At 45.5% G+C, this 18,518-nt stretch overlaps 1 protein-coding gene across 1 annotated transcript in view; it reads right to left on the minus strand.

Annotated features, from left to right (window-relative positions):
• The window catches only part of PRUNE2 (prune homolog 2 with BCH domain), a 251,945-nt gene that overhangs the window by 23,184 nt on the left and 210,243 nt on the right, over positions 1 to 18,518 (minus strand). The window contains exons 11-12 of the mRNA XM_060236548.1: positions 18,160 to 18,360; positions 7,982 to 8,155 (exon numbers count right to left, since the gene is read on the minus strand). Of these exons, the coding sequence (XP_060092531.1) occupies positions 7,982 to 8,155; positions 18,160 to 18,360 (375 nt within the window). The remainder of the gene's footprint in view (positions 1 to 7,981; positions 8,156 to 18,159; positions 18,361 to 18,518) is intronic.

The raw sequence follows: 18,518 nt of genomic DNA on the forward strand, positions 1-18,518 counted from the left end.
ACAGCATCTATACCACCCACTTGAAGTCAACAGTTCACACAACTGGCACTTCTGCGTGACAACAACACAGCTGACATCTACTTGACCTGTGAACCAGCCTTAGCTTCAAATTGGCACCTGTAAAACAGAAATGTTAGCACCATCACAAGGTAATTGTGAGATTGAATATGCTATACATGCAAGGCATACTACAAATGAGAAAGAGCACATGTAAATGCTAACACAGTTGATAAGGGAAGAACAGAAGGCTGGAAACAGAACAGGATAAATAGAAGTTAGTCCCTCTGTATGGTTCATGCTGAAGTACTAAAGTTTATTGTCAGGAGTAAATCATAATATGAAAATACCAAAACCCTATGTATGAGTAGATTGGCCTGTACCTTCAGATGTATCCTGTAATCCATGGCAGCCAAGAAGCAGAAGGACCATGTTTTAAAGTATCTAATGGGGCATTTTATATTCTAATAGCAACCAAATTTTTGGATACTCAAATCTGGTGAATGGAGCTGTGAACTGGCAAGTCAGATCTTTCTACAAACCTTAAAAGAGCCCCAAGTTTGATGAAAAATGTGAAATCTAAAAAAAAAAGAAAAAGATAAAAGGAGCATATGTATTTTTTCAAAAACCAGATTCAGTGGCTGTTGCTTTATTGTTGTTATTCAGTCACACAGTCAAGTCCTACTCTTTGCGACCCCATGGACAAAGTCACGCCAGGCCCTCCTGTCCTCCACCATCCTCCGAAGTCTGCTCAAATTCGTGTTTATTACATCAGTAACGCTGTCCAGACATCTCATCTTTTGCCATCCCCTTCTTCTTTTGCCTTCTGTCTTTCCAGCATCAGGATCATCTCCAGTGAGTGCTCCCTTTTCATTTGGTGGCCAAAGTATTTGAGCCTCAGCTTCAGCATCTGACCTTCCAAGGAACAGTCTGAGTTGATTTCCCTTAGAACTGACTGACTGGATCTTCTTGCAGTCCAAGGGACTCTCAAGATTCTTCTCCAGCACCACAGCTCAAAAGCATCTATTCTTCTGCACTCGGCCTTCCTTGTGGTCCAGCTCTCACAGCCATACATTACTACTGGAAATACCATCGCTTTGACTATATGGACTTTTGTTGGCAGGGTGATGTCTCTACTTTTTATTATACTGCCCAGGTTTGCCATAGCTGTCCTCCCAAGGAGTAAACGTCTTTTAATTTCATGGCTACTATCAGCATCTGCAGTGATCTCGGATCCCAGAAATGTGAAGTCTTGTCACTACTTCCATGTCTTCCCCTTCTATTTGCCAAGGTCTGATGGGGCCGGATGCCATGATCTTAGTTTTTTTGATGTTGAGTTACTTTTGTGCTCTCCTCTTGCACCCTCAACAAGAGGTTCTTTAGGTCATCCTCACTTTCTGCCATTAAAGTGGTGTCATCTGCATATCTGAGATTGTTGACGTTTTTCCTGGCAATCTTAATTCCGGTTTGTGCTTCATCGAGGCCAGCATTCCATATGATGTACTATGCATATAAATTAAATAAGCAGGGTGACAATATACATTCTTGTCGAACTCCTTTTCCTATTCTAAACCAATCAGTTGTTCCATATCCTGTTCTGCCCGTTGCTTCTTGACCCTTATACAGGTTTCTCAGGAGACATGTGAGGTGGTCTGGTACTCCCATCTCTTTAAGGACTTGCCACAGTTTGTTGTGAACCACACAATCAAAGGTTTTAGCGTAGTCAATGAAGCAGAAATAGACATTTTTCTGATACTCCCGTACTTTCTCCATAATCCAGCAAATGTTGGCAATTTGATCTCTAGTTCCTCTACCTCGCTGAAACCCATCTTGAATTTCTGGTAGTTCCCAATCTACACACTGCTGAAGCCTAGCTTGTAGGATTTTTAACATGACCTTGCTGGCATGTGAAATGAGTGCAATGGTGCGATAGTTTGAACATTCTTTGGCATTACCCTTCTTTGGGAATGGAATATCATGGCCATTTTTGCATGAAATGTTCCCTTGGTTTCTCCAATTTTCTTGAAGAGATCTCTTGTCCTTCCCATTCTATTATTTTCCTCTATTGCTTTGCATTGTTCCTTCATGAAGACCTCCTTATCTCTCCTTGCTGTTCTCTGGAAAACTGCATTCAGTTCGGTGAATTTTTCCTCTTCACCTTTGCCTTTTCCTTTCTGTTTTTCCTCAGCTATTTGTAAAGCCACATTAGACAGCCACTTTGCTTTCTTGCATTTTTTTTCCTTTGAGATGGTGCTGATTGCTGCCTTCTGTAAGGTGTCACGAACCTCCGTCCATAGTTCTTCAGGCACTCTATCAACTCCAGTTCCTTAAACCTATTCTTCACCTCCACTGTATATTCATAAGGGATGTGATCAAGGTCAAACCTGAATGGCCTAATGGCTTCCCCAGTTTTCTTCAGTTTAAGCCTGAATTTTGCAATGAGTAGCTCATGATCTGAGCTGCAGTCAACTCCAGGTCTTGTTTTTGCTGACTATAAGGAACTTCTCCATCTTTGGCTGAAGAATATAATTAATCTGATTTCTGTGTTGCCCATCACTTGATGTCCATATGTAGAGTCACCTTTTAGGTTGTTGGAAGAGGGTGTTCGCTATGACCAGTTTGTTCTCTTGACAAAACTCTATTAGCCTCTGCCCGGCTTCATTTTGTTCTCCAAGGCCAAACTTGTCAGTTGTTCCTTTTACCTTTTGCCTTCCTACTTTGGCATTCCAGTCCCCTATGATGAGGAGGACATCTTTTTTTGGTGTTAATTCCAGAAGGTGTTGTAGATCTTCCTAGAACTGGTCCACTTCAGCCTCTTCTGCATCAGTGGTTGGGGCATAGACTTGGATTACTGTGGTATTGAAAGGTTTGCCTTGGATACGGACCGAGATCATTCTATCATTTTTGAGATTGTATCCTATTACTGCCTTCCCCACTTTCTTGTTAACTATAAAGGCCACACCATTTTTTCTACGGGAGTTTTGGCCACAATAATAGATGTAGTGATCCTCTGAGTTAAATTCACCCATTCCTGTCCATTTTAGTTCGCTGATTCCCAAGATGTTGATGTTCAGTCTTGCCATCTCTTGTTTGACTACATCCAGCTTACCTTGATTCATCGATCTTACATTCCACGTTTCAATGCAGTATTGTTCTTTGCAGCATCGGACTGTTCTTTCACCATCAGACACATCCACAGCTGAGCGTCCTTTCGGCTTTGGCCCAGCCGCTTCACTCTTTCTGTGGTTACTTGGACTTGCCCTCCGCTCTTTCCTAGTAGCATATTGGGCACCGTCTGACCTGAGGGGCTCATCTTCCAGCGCCATATCTTTTTGCTTTTTGTTACTGTCCATGAGGTTTTATTGGCAAGGTTACTGGAGTGCTTTGCCATTTCCTTCTCCAGTGGATCACATTTTGTCTGGGTTCTCAGCTGTGGCCTGTCCATCTTGAGTGGCCCTGCATGGCATAGCCCACAGCCTCACTGAACTGCGCAAGCCCTGTTGCCACGTCAAAGCAGCAAGCAACCACATATTCTGTGGGGTTTTTGTGAATAAAAAGGCAGGGGATAGGGCAGGTCCCTTTAGAGTTGCAAAGTTCCCTCTGTTCTCCAGCGGGGGACTTCTGCATGCGCGCAATGAAATGACGTCACCCAGAAGTCACATCATCGCACCAGCACTCTCGGTTGCTCTAGGCATTTCCAGGAAAGCTCTATGGTTTTCCCAGATGCTCTAGCCATTTGGGAGGAGAAAATTCTATGGTACCTATTGTACCATAGAGATTTTCTTCCCAAATGGCTAGAGCATCCAGGAAAACCATAGAGTTTTCCCAGAAATGCCTAGAGTGGCCACTTCACGCCATTGCTGGTGTAATGGCATCACTTCCATGTGACGTCATCATGCTGACGATGTCAGAGGAAGTTCCCCCCGCTGGCCCAATGTGGACCGGTGGATTGGAAACTTCCCGGGTGCAGGAATCCCTGCCTGGACCGGGGGCTTGGCAGCCCTAGGTCCTTTCCAGACCTATTTTGGCCTTTGATAGAGAGCATAGTGAAGCCAGGCCTGGGCCTAGGGTTGCCAGCTTCAGGTTGAGAAATTCCTGGGGATTTTGCAGGGTTTGGGGAGGAGAGAGGTCTCAGCATGGTATAATGCCTCCAATGCAGCCATTTTCTCTAGGGGAAAGATGTCTGAAGCTTATTTGTAAATCCGGGAGATCTCCAGGTCCCATCTGGAGACTGGCAACTCTTGGCCTAGCAGCACCCTTGACTTGATACAACCTGATCTGTATGACTCAACAAGGCCTGACTGCTTGCTACTGTTCAACAGCTGCCACTCTATGAAAGGCAGTGTGGTATAGCAGTTAGAGCTTCACAACAGGGACTGCAAAACTCAGTTGACGGGATGACTTTGGATCAGTCATATACTTTCAGCCTAACTTACCTCACAGAGTTGTTGAGCAGATAAAATGGAGGAGAGAATAATGTAAGCTGCTTTGGTCCCCACTGTAGAGAATGACCATAGTTTTCCTAGACAGAGATTGAAGGGTGGTGGTGGAAAGCTGAGGACAGAGGGGCAGATAAAGGTAGGCTGGCTGTTGGGTGGGAAGCAGATAGGGTTGTCAATTCCAGGTTGAGAAATTTCTGGAGATTTTAGAGGTGGAGTCTGGGAAAGATGGGGTTTGAGGAGGAGAGGGACTTCAGAAAGGTATAATGCCATACACTCCACCCTCCAAAGCAGACATTTGCTCCAGGGGTTGGCTATCTCTGGGTGAGGAATGGAGATCATCAGGAATTACAATTGATCTCCAGATTACACTGTTGAGGTTGCTTCCTATCCCAAACCTCAACCCCTCAAGGTTCCACCTGCAAATCTCCAGATATTTCCCAACGTGGAGCTGGCAACCCTAAGAGCAACTGATCTCTGTAGTTGGGAGATCCACTGTGATTCCTAGAGAGTCTCTGCCACTGTTGCTGTTGGTGGAAGAGGAAGCGGCTGGATAGCTGGGAGAATGTTGGAGGATAAAGAGGGTGATGGGATGGGATGGAGGGCAAAAAGAGAAAGAGTGATGGGGTTGGGAGCAGAAAGACAGAGGACATGACAGACATGGAGGAGAGAGTGTGTGTAAGAGAACTGCTGGTGGGAGGGAGAAAGAATGAGAGACAGAGAAGTAGGGGAAGAGGGGAGGAAGCAAAGGTGGGGGGAATGGGATAGCCACTTGTACCTTTATAATTTCAGTGGGTCCATAAGCTATGGCCAGCACACAAATAACATAGCCTTAGAAAGTGATTATATTATACACTGGGCTATAAATATGTTCATAAAAGAAACTACATACAGATACAGTGTTAGTCAATCCTATGAAAATATGGGAAGGAATAAAGTGTGTTTTTAAAGAAAAACTTCTCCTTGAAAAGCTGTGTGGAGGTTCCATTGGATATATAAATAAAGCAAGCCCCCAAGGACTTGCAATGCAACTGTTCTCATATGTAATAGGTTACTCCTTATAATTGGCTCCAAGCTTGGCGCAGCATGTCTGCCTTGGCAGACATATCTGTACAATGACATGGGCCCACTTTAATGTTTCCAATTCATAATCCCATATAAAGCCAAATAATTATTTGTAATATAGCATTTTGTTAGCCATGTACATTAAAAACATTCATATTTGAATATGTTTTTCATGGTCACGACTATAGTCATTAATTCAATTCTAAAAAGGGAGCTGTCAGATTCTCAAGAGTGCCTGAAAGCCTTTCCATGTAATACCAGACGTGTGGTAAGTGGCTACACTGTGGTGTTCTGCACATGCTCAGTCATACTCCTATGTTTCAAGATTAGCTCTAGCAGAGGTCCTGGGGCTAGACTTGATGGAAATTGACTCTCCAACCCGTTCCTTGCCCTGTTCCCCTTGTCTGCTCTCTGTTCATACAAACTGTAGAGCAAAACTCTGCTGCTTCCTACAACAGATGGCAAAGATGGGCAGGCAGAGGGGTAAGAGGAAGAACAGAACAGAAGCCCACTTCATACACACACACACACACCTCCATATTGTGACCTTCCCCTTTAGTGAGAAGTATTCACCATATTTTTCGCACCATAAGGCGCTCCGGAGGATAGGACGCACCTTCCTCCTGGGGGGCAATCCGCTGCCTCTTCCTCCGATCCGGCACTTTCCCCGCGCCTGCTTGCCTGGCTCCATCTTCTTCAGGCAAGCACTTGGATCGCTCCACGTGGCCCCAGCACTTCGCAAGCGCCGGCTGCGGAGGGGGCAGCGTGCTTCCTACTTGCCCGTGTCCCTGCCTTCAGCTGTGATGTTCAAAGCAAGTGCTGGGATCGCTCCCTCCCCCCTCCGATCCCAGCGCTTGCTTTAAACATCACAGCTGAAGGCAGGAACACAGGCAAGTAGGAAGCACCCGCCCCCTCCGCAAACGCAGCGCTTTGCGAGCGCTGGCTGTGGCGAGAGCAGCGTGCTTCCTACTTCCCTGTGTGCCTGCTTTCAGCTGTGATGTTTAAAGCAAGCGCTGGGATCGGAAGGGGGAGGGAGCAATCCCAGCGCTTGCTTTAAACATCACAGCTGAAGGCAGGCACACAGGGAAGTAGGAAGCACGCTGCCCTCGCCACAGCCGGCGCTCGCAAAGCGCTGCGTTTGCGGAGGGGGCTGGTGCTTCCTACTTGCCTGTGCTCCTGCCTTCAGCTGTGATGTTTAAAGCAAGCGCTGGGATCGGAGGGGGGAAGGAGTGATCCCAGCGCTTGCTTTAAACATCACAGCTGAAGGCAGGGACACAGGCAAGTAGGAAGCGCGCTGCCCCCTCTGCAGCCGGCGCTTGCAAAGCGCTGGGGCCACATGGAGCGATCCCAGCGCTTGCCTGAAGAAGATGGAGCCAGGCAGGCAGGCGCGGGGGAAGCGCTGGATTGGAGGAAGAGGCAGCAGATCGCCCCCCCCCCAAGGTATGTACCTTCGGACTATAAGACGCACACACTTCCCCCTCCCACTTTTTTTTTGGGGGGGGGAGTGCGTCTTATAGTCTGAAAAATACAGTAATACAGTTTTAGTCCCCAATAGTGTAGTCTACGTGCTATTAAAGTCTATGAAACTTTTCCAGACTAAATGAATTGCCTCCTATATTATCTTGAATGAAAGGTTAGGCCTAAATTTTAAGAACTGCCAAGTGCAGACCTTAGAAAGCTAAATGTTTAAAAGGTTTTCAGGTTGCTAGATTAAGGTTTGCTATTTTTGCATGCAGACAACAGGAAACAACTTGAGCACTAATCCAAGTAAGTAACTGTACATGTGGTATTCAGCCATTAGGGATGCACTGTAAATGCGCTGTGAATACTGGCTTACATCCTACCACTCCACTCAGAAAAATTTAAAGCATCCTATAAGATGTTCTTGCACCTTCATCACAAGTATGGGACTAAACTCGCTCTAGTCATCTAAGTTCCCATTTTATCCCCCTGAGTTCTATAGTATACCAGGGGAATAATTTAGATCAGGAGCATAGAGGAGGTTAGGGAGCAATTTCATCGATGGCTTCAGAGAGACAGGAGTTCCAGTCCTCTATCAGTGCATCTAATGAAGCGCCTGAGGGCACTGGATCTCGCAGAGCATTCTGGAACCCAACTGGGTCCATTAGTCTCGATAGGCAAGCATAAATCCTGCTTTTCCTTTGGAATTAACCCTCCCTGGTCTGGAAAATTGGATCTGTCATTAAAAAAAAGAACAAAAGTAAATTATGAATCATGGAACAGTTTACTTCATATAGTAAATGCATTACTGAAATACCATAGAGAACAAACTTTGCAATGACAGGTGGAACTCCATGCATAGCCCTTTCAAATCAGGCCTGTTCCTTTTGAAATGAAGTTTCTTCTAAGGCTGGCTCCTTGGGTATGGAAGTATTTACTCAAAGTATATTTTATCTGTTTTGAAATTGATTTTTTGTTTCATTCTATTTTGAAAATAGAAATTTGAGATTTCTCCCTACCTCCATGAGAAATGACCTTTTTATAAGGTTCTATAGCTTTCATATCAATCCTTTGTTCCTGGTCTCCAATGACAACTGTTCTCCATAACCTGTTGTCTTCTCGCTCCTCCTCAGCAGTGTATTCTGGGATTGATTCAGATTCCTCATGGAAAACATCATTAACAACTGGCTGCTCTTCTGGAACAAAAAAGCAACAGTATCACCGCCTTATCAGCAGACTCAACATCACAGGAGTGTATTTTCGTTATATGTCCAAGACCCCTTTCGCATTACCATTCTAAATGGATTTTATTCTGATTAAAGCGATACAGGGACAGGGATTTCATACAGCAAACTTCATCCTATTAATGTACCATCTCTGAAGCACTATGGGCTTTTCAAACTACACCACTTTCCCCCACACATGCAGTCATCCTCACCACTTTTTTCCTTTGAATATTCTAAGTTGACACTACAGTACTAAACCAACAGTCTCTCACTGGAGTCAAGGCATCTCAATGGTGCCACTAGAACACTGAAATGCTATATTGGTTTAGTGCTATAGCACTCAACTTGGAATTGGGGGAAAGGGCAAGGAAGATTGCACTGAAAAAAGGCAGAGGATGCGCAGTAGGAAGCACTAGGGACATTTAAACAGCACACCACAGCAATTCAGAAGCTCAACAAAGTGGTGAAAATGGAAAAAACAATTCAGCCCCACTTTGCCAACAGGATGCAAGTATGTTTGCATGAACAGGTAGATAAAACCTGTTAGCAACCAGTTGTTAAAATGGTTGTGTCTGAGCTGACACAAAAAATCCATTATCAATCTACTACTAAAATGGATTACAAAGTCTGTCTGAAAGAGGCCCAATACGCTCAAATTATCCTTTCCTGAATTAAGATTTGAATATGGCTTTCTCAATGGTCAGATCTACACCACTCTCTTTTTACTATTTTACTATAATAGCATATATCAGTAGAGCATACTATTAAATTAGTATACTATTAGTATACAAACAGTACACTAATCATAGACTACTAAGGAAGGCTAAAGCAGAAAGTGTCAAAGCAGGATTACAGATGAACATCAAGAAGACAAAAGTAATGATTACAAAGGAATTATCCAATGTTCAGGTTGATAATGAAGGAATTCAAATTGCTAATGATTTTCTATTCTACAGCTCATATAATCAACCAAAAGGGAGACTGCAATCAAGAAATCAAAAGGAAAAGGGGACTGGAAACGGCAACCATGAAGGAACCAGAAAAGATCCCTAAGCATAAAGATGTGTCACTGGCAGCCAAAATCAAAATAATTTACACTTTAGTATTCCCCACTACTATGTACAGGTGTGAAAGTTGGGCAATGAAGAAACAGGACAGAAAGAAAGTTGATTTTTTTGAAATGTGGTGCTGGAGGAGAGTTTTACAGATACCATGAACCAACAAAACAGCAAATAACTGGATTCTAGATCCAATCAAGCTTGAATTTTCCCTAGAAACTAAAATGACTAAACAGAGTTTCATACTTTGGTCATTTTATGAGAAGACAAAAGTAACTTGAAATGATAATGTTAGGGGAAACTGAAAGCAGCAGGAAAAGAGGAAGACCCACCACAAGATGAATTGTCTCAATAAAGGAAGCTACTGCCTTCAGTTTACAAGGCTATTAATGATAGGACATTTTGGAAGTCATTAATTCATAGGGACTCCATAAGTCAGAAGCAACTCGACAGCATGTAACACATACACATAATAATATACATCCACAAGTAGGCAGTGATTAATATTTTTCAGGTATAAAAAGGATGATGGAGGAAGTCTCTAGACAGCTGGTCAGAGCAGCTGCTGAACCGCAAGGAATGTATGCTTTCCATGTCTACATAACCCCTTAGCTGACAGTGTATAGCTGACAGTGTGTTCCTACTACTTTTTTGCAGTCATCACTTTGGCACTCTGTTTCTATTTTGTACAGTATGCAAACGTTTTTAACCCTTGGGAAATATGTGTACATGTATTCTAACAGCCTTGTACATATACTCACTGCATAGCTTATATACAGAGGACATGTCCACATACATGTTCCATCCCCTGACTGCGGATACTGCTTTCTATGGCCAACACATACATTGTGCTTTCTAAACACTACTGATCATGGAGAGGGATCATATGCATGGACTTTTTATCTGCACATAGGTCCTGTGCTCATAAGACAGTGATTCACTGGGGCAGGGGTGGAGTCAACATCCTTGTTCCCATGCCCACTCTTCATATGTTCACTCAACATATGAAGGGTCTTGTGTGTCTGATGACAATTTTAGGCATGTGTACCACCTATCTGTAAGAACACGTTATGACATTATTAAATTGAAGAAAACAAAAAGAAGCTAATCACTAAAACATAGCGAGGGAAATGATTATAAGATAAATTAAGATAATAATTATATTGCTGAAGCAAAAGCAGGGGGGGAAACAGCACCTGGATGCAGATGACGGATATGGCTTGTGACTGAATTTAATCAATGAATTCCCAAAGCTTTATTGAAAGTGGCTGTGTTTTACTCATCTGATGTTGAGCACACTATCTGAATGACCACAGAAGCAAATTCACATTTTTCACTGACAGTGCACCTTTGTAGAAAACTCATTTCAACAGGCTGAATAAACACATAATTTTGCTGTTTGCTCACACTTTCTTTGCCTACAAAAGCAACTTAGGGCTTTTTCTTGTGCACTTGATGAGGCAACTGATCTCCTGATGAGGGGCCCAGATATGCTATGTTTATGCCTTGGATTACCAGTGCATAAGTTATAGGAAACAACGACAATAATTACAAACACTTTGAATCTAAAACAAAATATTTAGATTGTGGTTGGACATGTCAGATGTTACTGTATTTTATCTGTGACAGCCTGTACAGGCCCATTGTATGTTGAGACATATAGTGGAAAAGTGGAGATATCCTTATTGAATCACATATGGCTATGTACTTGTTCTTATTGTACTGATTCAATACTCTAACATACAAAATAAATAAGGATGAACCTATACATAGTAGTTTATATCCTACAAATCACCAGTAAAAGTGTGAAATTTTCCTATATTCGTCTCCCCTCTTTTCACCCTAGTCTCTTTTCACCCTCATAAATATCATTCCTGGAACACAGGACCAGCATGGATGAACAGCTGCACTGGTCATAGGGATGAAGTGAGGAGGGAGAAAGGTGAAATTGAACTTTCCTTTGTCAGTGCAATCTTGCCTGACACGAAAGTGATTGAGGAAGGGACAGGAATGTGAGGAAATCATATTTTACTGGCAGAATACAAGACACTAATCCCCAAGGATTCATGGTAATGTTGCCTATTTGTGGTTTAAATGAAGGCCAACACATACATTATGCCTGACACAAGTTGGGTCATAGGTTCCTAACCTCAGTCACATGTTCATGGGGGACTTACTGTTAAAAATGTTTCCATCACTCTTAAAAACCTCTCTGTTGCTCCAGGTGACTTCAAACACTGTGAGAGGGAAAGAGGGGCGTCAGGTTTCCCTCCTATGTAATTTTTGCCAGCAGAAACACCCAAGGGGGCAGGGCTATTGGCTTCTTCAGGTACTGTTTGGGATGAACATGTGAAGCCTGAGGAAGGGGAAACAGGTCCTCCATGGTCATTACCACAGACAAAAATGGCAGGGAAGGGATGCCTGAAGCTCCTCTTTCCCCCTTGCATTGTTTGAAGTCACCTAGAACAATAGAGAGGTTTTTAAGGATTAATCTTCATGCAAACATACATAAATAGTAAGTATTTTGGCCCTGAGTTTTCTCTGTAAAAATGCAATGTTTAATTCCTATGATAACTCAATCATAATCAGTTCTCAGTGTTTTTAAAATCACAGCATTTTAAAATAAATCCTTGATTATATTTAGATGGCAATTTTTAGTAGCCTTAGTGAGACAATATAAAGTGCATATCAAATGCATATGTAATATAATCCACATTTAGAATGAGTGAAGCTCCTTTTAATATAATTCTAACATATTATATGTAATACAGTTTTTAAGACTCCCCTTGAAAAAAAGTCAGGTCATTAAAACCTCACAGGAAGATCAGCATATATTGTTCATGCTAATTAAAAGTGTGGATTGCTTTATATCAATTTTTATCACAGCTGCTTTTGCACACACCTGGCTTGTGGGCTTCTCTGTGACATCTGTTTGGTCAATGTAAATAGAATGCTGAGTCAGGAAGATTTTTGATTAGAGCTAGCATGGTTATTTTTATCAAATAATTCTTATACCTACTCAGCTAATGAATATGGAAATTTTGTTTAGTATTTGGAATATTATAAAAGGGGAACCTTTTTTCTGCTATAATATGCCATATTAGCAATCTAGTTTTTCTTCATTAGTTTGCAATATTTGTCTTTCAAATAGGGCCACTTTATCATCTAAAAATATTAACTGATTTAATCTTGAATGACTGTTTTAAAATTTAGGGAGAAATCCTAAACAAGGTAACCCAGAAATAAGGCCAATTTTATTCAGTTGGGCTTACTCCCAGGAAAGTTTTCTTATGACTGTAGCCTGACTATAGCTAACAACCAGGAGTCGTTTTGTAGAAAAAAAGGTGGTGGAGCTCATCCAGGGATTGTTATGCAGCTGCACCTACCATTCAATGGACAAGGTGGGAAGGAGGAGATGGAACTCAGAAAGGTTCAGGAGCTGTGTTCCTGTGAGTTCCCGCTGAATCCGAGGCCTGCTAACAACTATTATTCATTTGCTAGTTATACCAAGTTTAGCTGCCTTATCACAGCCATTACGGAGCCTCCTTGAGTCCGCTGCATCGCAGCATGGCTAGAGGGGGAATTTTGCCCCCCCTAGAGGGAGAGCGGACTTTTTCGGCGCGCTTTTGAGCGCGTCTCTAGGGGGCGGGGCTTCAGCACTATTGCTGAAGCCCCGTCTGACGCCGTTGCAGTCCTCTCTGCGTTTTTGGAGGGCTGGAGCGTGTTTGCACGCTCTGGGTGCAATCGCTGGCTGAGAGGCTGCTCGATCGGCACGCTGTCGTCGGGAAGGAGCAGAGCGCGCCGTGGGATCATTGTGGCCACAGTTTGAATGAGAGGGGGCGGCTGTCTGCCCTGAGCATTTTTTACTTGCCCCTGTATACATCTTTGGGCTGGGGGAGGCTTCCTCACAAGGGCTCTAGTAGCAGGGCTTTCATAAAAAAGCAGTTCATTTGGTGCCCAGTATACCTCTTGAGAGCAGTTACTGGGTGCCCTTCGGGCGGGGGAGGCTTCCTTACAGGGGCTCTAGTAGCTGGGTTTTTTGAAAACCAGTCCATTTGGTGCCTTGTATGCTGTCAGGGGAGTGGGTGGCCATTTGACCAAGGCTGCGGTGAGCAGCAGGGCTGGGTGGCCGTTTTGAGCGGTGGCTATTTGGCTGAAGTTCGGGGGTACTTGTGCTTGTACTTTTGACATAGTTTGGATGTGAGGGGGTTGCTGTGGGCCCTGGAGCATTTTTAGTTGTATTTGCTGTTGGAGGGTGCCCTTTGGGCTGAGGGAGGCTTCCCTTACAGGGGCCCTAGTAGCAGGGCAATTTAGAAATAGCTGTCCATTCCCCCCCCCCTTCATTCTGTCAGGGGATTAGCATTGAAATAGTTTGAATGTGAAGGGGTTGCTGTGCCCTTGAGCATTTCTGTTTCTGTGTGGTTGCAGGGTGCCCTTTGGGCTGGGGGAGGCTGTCTTTACAGGGGCCCTAGTAACTGCGCTCTTTGGGAAGAGCAGTCCATTTTGGGGCTCTTTATACTATCAGGGCCATTTGACCAGGGCTGTGGTGAACAGCAGGGCAGGGTGGCCGTTTTGTGAGGCGGCCATTTGTCTGAAGATCGGGGGTGCGTGCATTCATACTTCCCCCTAGGGCTTATTGCACCCATGGGGCTTGGCGGCCATTTTAGTCTTGCTTCTTCTTCCCCATACCTTGTGCTTGCGGCGGCCATTTTTGAGTTGCTGTACTTTTCCCTGGTGCTTGGTGGCCATTTTGGCCTTGCTTCTTCTTCCCCACACCTTGCTTGGGGCGGCCATTTCACGAGGTGTTGAGGCGGCGGCCATTTTAGAGTTCATTGGGGTGGTGGCCATTTTGAAGGCTGGTTTTGCCCCCTTTATTCCTTTGCTTGCCTCTGGTTTGGTTAAGCTAATTAAAGAAATTCTGCTTTGTGCTGTGATCTTCAGTGAGCATGTCGGGTCGCAAAGGCAGTGGAAAGTCAAAAGGGAAACAGCCTGCCCCTAAGGCTCCTAAGCCTCCATCTAAGCCTCCGCCCCCGATGATGAAGTTAATGCAGCCATTTTTCAGAGGCTGCAGGCACTTGAGCAGGCATCGGGGTTTCCACCTTCTCAGTTGCCCAAGAAGGGGTGGTTGTCTAAGCGTGCTTTGCAGGCAGATATATTGACCCGCTTATCTCTTTTGGAGGGCAGATCTGCTGCGGTTGCTGCTGGAGGAGCTGTGGGGCCCGCTGGCTCTGATGTTGGAGTGGGCCTGTCGTCCGGTGTGGGTGGTACCGGATCAGCTTTGGTGTCTGCTTTACCTTCTGGTAAGTCGGGGGACAGCTCTTTGCCTCATTCTGGGCCTGTATGGCCTTGGGGGGCTTGGGGGTCTGCTGGTCCTAGCGGGGTGGGTGCTCCGTTAGGCGGTGCTGGGGCTCCTTCTGCTCTAGGTTTAGAGCAGCAGAGCAACTGGACGTGGCCACAGGGTCAGTTCGGTTCGTTTGGTAATTGGCCCAGGGTGGGGCAGCAGGGGTCAGCAGCGACTTGGCCTGGAGGCTGGGGTTTTCCATCTCCGTACAGGGCGGTCCCCTTTAGTGCTATGCCTTTTGGGGAAGTGGCTTTGCCGCTGGGTGATCACCTGCTGCCTGCCATGAGGGAAAAAATATTAAAAGGGGAATACGTGGACGTATTCTCCCTTTTATTTAGGGAATTGGAGAAAAAGGACAAGGAGGAGCTGGATGATAAAGAGAAGAAGAAGCTGAAGAAGAGGAAGGTTGATCGGACCTGGGCCAATTGGCTTCCTGGGTTTTTCATTTATGCGGGAGTGATAGCACATGCGCAGCCCTGGCGGGCCGCTGCGTTGATTCAGTATATGGACATCATATACAAGGGGTATACAATGTTCAGCGGCCCGGCCTGGATCCAATATGACCAGGAGTTCAGGATGAGGGCCGCTTTGTACCCTTCACTCCCTTGGAATCGGATTCACCAGCAGTTGTGGCTGCAGGTGATGTCACCTGCTCGGCCCAATTTGGGGGACCGATCTGACAGTGGTCACCTTGTAACCAAGGATTCCTCTTCTCCTTCCAGTGCTTCAGTATCCTCCCGCAGTGCTGCGGGGCAGGCGGTTCAGCACCGCTTGCTCTTCTGGGAGTTTGGGGCCCAGGGGGCGTGCAGTCGTAAAGCTTGCCAGTTCAAGCACGAATACCCCCTGTGCGCCGGCCCACACTCTTTCAACAGCTGCCCGAGAGTTCGGCCGCGCAAGGGTCAGAAAGGATCAGGGGGGGCCCTTCTCAATCTGGAGAAAGGCCTCAGCCCGATGAAGGTGGGTCCTCTTGAGGAATAGCTTAGCAGGTACCCATGTAAAGGGGACAGTTTACATTTGTTAAAAGTTTTAGTTTCAGGTAGGGATGTTAAGTTATCAGGGGGTAAGGTAGCTCTGAGGTTGCGAAAGGTTGTTCTTCTGCCATTTTGAGGGTAGCCCTCTGGCAAGACATCAATTTTAGGGTTATTTGGAGTGAGGTTTTGTATCCATTTCTTAGAATCGGCGCAGCCTCTACGGCTGCTGCCCTGGGTTATCCTACTTCGTCCATTCAGCCTTGGCCGTTGGCGGTCTCAGGCTTACAAAAGTGCTATTCACCCCTTTGCTCCGCTGGTAGTTGTTATTAGGAGCGGGGGGGGGGGGTAGTCTAAGTTTGGGTTTTATAACTTGTATGTTTTTCCTTTTAGATGCTGTTGTTCCTGGCTGGAGGAGCAGAGTTCTCATCTGCGGGCACAGTCAAGCTCGGAGAACTGCTGTTGGCTCTCAGCTGGGGCTCAGCAAATATGTTACGGTTGAATGGCGGGGGCACAGGGGTCTTCAGTGGCCTGGCTTGCTCCCCCCCCCCTTTTATTATTTCATGGGTGTTTGGGCCCTCCTCCGCAGGTATTAATTGTTCACCTCGGAGGGATTGATCCCGGGCTGATTAAAGGCAAGGCTTTGATCTTGCAGGCCTGAGACGATTTCAAGTACATAAGGAACAGATGGCCTGGTACCATTATAGTTTGGTCGGCCATGATTCTGCGCTTGGTGTGGCACAGTGCTTGGAATCCAGCTGGGTTAGAAAGGGCTCGTTTTAGAGCGAATAAGGAGATTCGCATGGTTGGCGGGTGGTTTGGGCCACTATTTGCCCCATCCGGATATTTCTAAGGAATGTTCCGACCTCTACAGAGGGGATGGTGTGCATCTCTCGGAAAAGGGTAATATGCTTTTCCTGAGGGATTTACGGCAAGGGCTTGTGTTGGCTTTGGGCCTTTCTGTGGGTGCTAAGCCCTAAGTAGAGACTTGGCCTTAGTTGTGGCAGGTTTTACGGGGTTTATGGCACCATGCGGCCTGGGGAGGACCGGTTAGCCTCCCCCTTTTGGGGAGTTAGGGGTCTGGCAGGATCAACCTTTGGTGTGGCCCTGGAGGGAGAGCAGACTTTTTCGGCGCGCTTTTGAGCGCGTCTCTAGGGGGCGGGGCTTCAGCGCTATTGCTGAAGCCCCGTCTGACGCCGTTGCAGTCCTCTCAGCATTTTTGGCCCACCCACCCACCCTGTTTGTTATGCAGGCAATTGCTGGTCGCTTCCGTTTGGAGGGGCCGGGTAGGAATTTTTTACTTCCCGGCTATTTGGCACATCATTGGGGGGTGTTTTTTGCCTACCCTGCATAGCATGTCAGTGGATTGAGGAATTGGCTTTGGGTTGGTGCCTTGGTAGAGTTTGGTCACTTTTTTGGGCAGGTTTTATGGGGTTTATGGCACCATGCGGCCTGGGGAGGACCGGTTAGCCTCCCCCTTTTGGGGAGTTAGGGGTCTGGCAGGATCAACCTTTGGTGTGGCCCGGGGTATGTGAAGGCAGACTGTCCTGGAGACTCGATTGGATGGGTGCCTTTCGCTGAGACTCGCGTCTGGTGTTTGGGCCCTCTGGTGCGAGCCTCCCTGCTGGGCCTCCCTAACGGGAGCTGTGGCTCACAGCTCTGGCTGGGGGGCCGGGTCTCTCGCCCACTGAAAAAGGCAGGGGAGTGGTCTGAGGAGACCCCTGGCCCTGACCTGGCTGCAGTTTGGTTGCCCTTGACGTTGCTGGTTATTTTAATAAAAGTGGCCCATAATTTCACCAATCTAATTGTGTCCGTCTCTTTATTCCGACTCGAGGGGCAAAAGAGAGAGTGAACAATTCACTACCTTTCATATTCTATTAGACTACGTTGTATCCTTCTGGAGCTGCATCAAGTTAGAAAATGTGGCCTATAATCCAATAAAACACTTAAGCATATGTTTGGTTTCATTTGAGAAGGGGCCCATAGAATTGGACTCCCTAGTCCAACCTTTTTTGAAACTTGGGGTTGAGGAGTGGCACCAGCAGCCATGCAGCAAATTTGGTGCCTCTTCTTAAAAAAAATCTCCCCAAAGCCCCAGATCAATCCACATAGGCTATAATGGAGCTGGAAAAACACACACACTCTCTCTCTCTCTCTTTTTGCACAGCCCCATTAGGCTTTTCAGTATGATTTGTAAGCTGCCTTGATTCACAGGGGAAATAAATAAGTAGTTTGGGCAGGTTAATAACATTTAAGCAATTTTCAGTGTAAGGCCAGGTTCTGGCAGTGATTGTTTCACCTCTGTTATATTTGCCCTGTAATGCTGGTTGTCATATTCCACTAAAAGGGGGGGGGGGAGTAGGCTGCAAGAATCCCCCACCCAAGTGCTGGTATGGTTTCTTATGCTCAGTGTGGTGACAGTCCAAGGCCAGGTCGACCAATGTAGTAAATGGGATGGGTAACTTGTTCTCTAGAGGTGAGGTCTACCAGTATAGTGGAAGGGGAGGCCTGATCTACCCATATAGAGGACCACTTTTTCCAACACAAAATGATGTGGGAAACATACTTCATATGTTCTTTTACCTTCCCCAAGTAATTCATTACCATGTGCAGCATATTCAAAGGAGTCCGCTTCATCTGGTGTGTCCAGATCATCTACATTGATATCAATTTCATCTGGGGTGTCCAAGTTATCATCAGAAAGGATAGATCCTTCACTCTGGTCCAATGAGAGACTGATATTTGGAGCCGTGAGCTTTATTCTTCTGGGATGGGAGCCATTAAGATCTAGAGAATTGGGAGGTTCTAAATAAGTGAGAAGATTTTAAAAGTCTGTTTTAAATTTAAAAAGAAATCTAAAACCAAACAAAATAAGACCAGCAAGCAGTACAATAAAACCAAAGAAAAACTTCAGCTAAAAAAACCCAATAGGGATCTTAAATACAAGTATGAGGGAACAGGGC

Source organism: Heteronotia binoei, chromosome 4 (genome assembly GCF_032191835.1).
Source record: "Heteronotia binoei isolate CCM8104 ecotype False Entrance Well chromosome 4, APGP_CSIRO_Hbin_v1, whole genome shotgun sequence".
NCBI classification, from domain to species: Eukaryota; Metazoa; Chordata; class Lepidosauria; order Squamata; family Gekkonidae; genus Heteronotia; species Heteronotia binoei.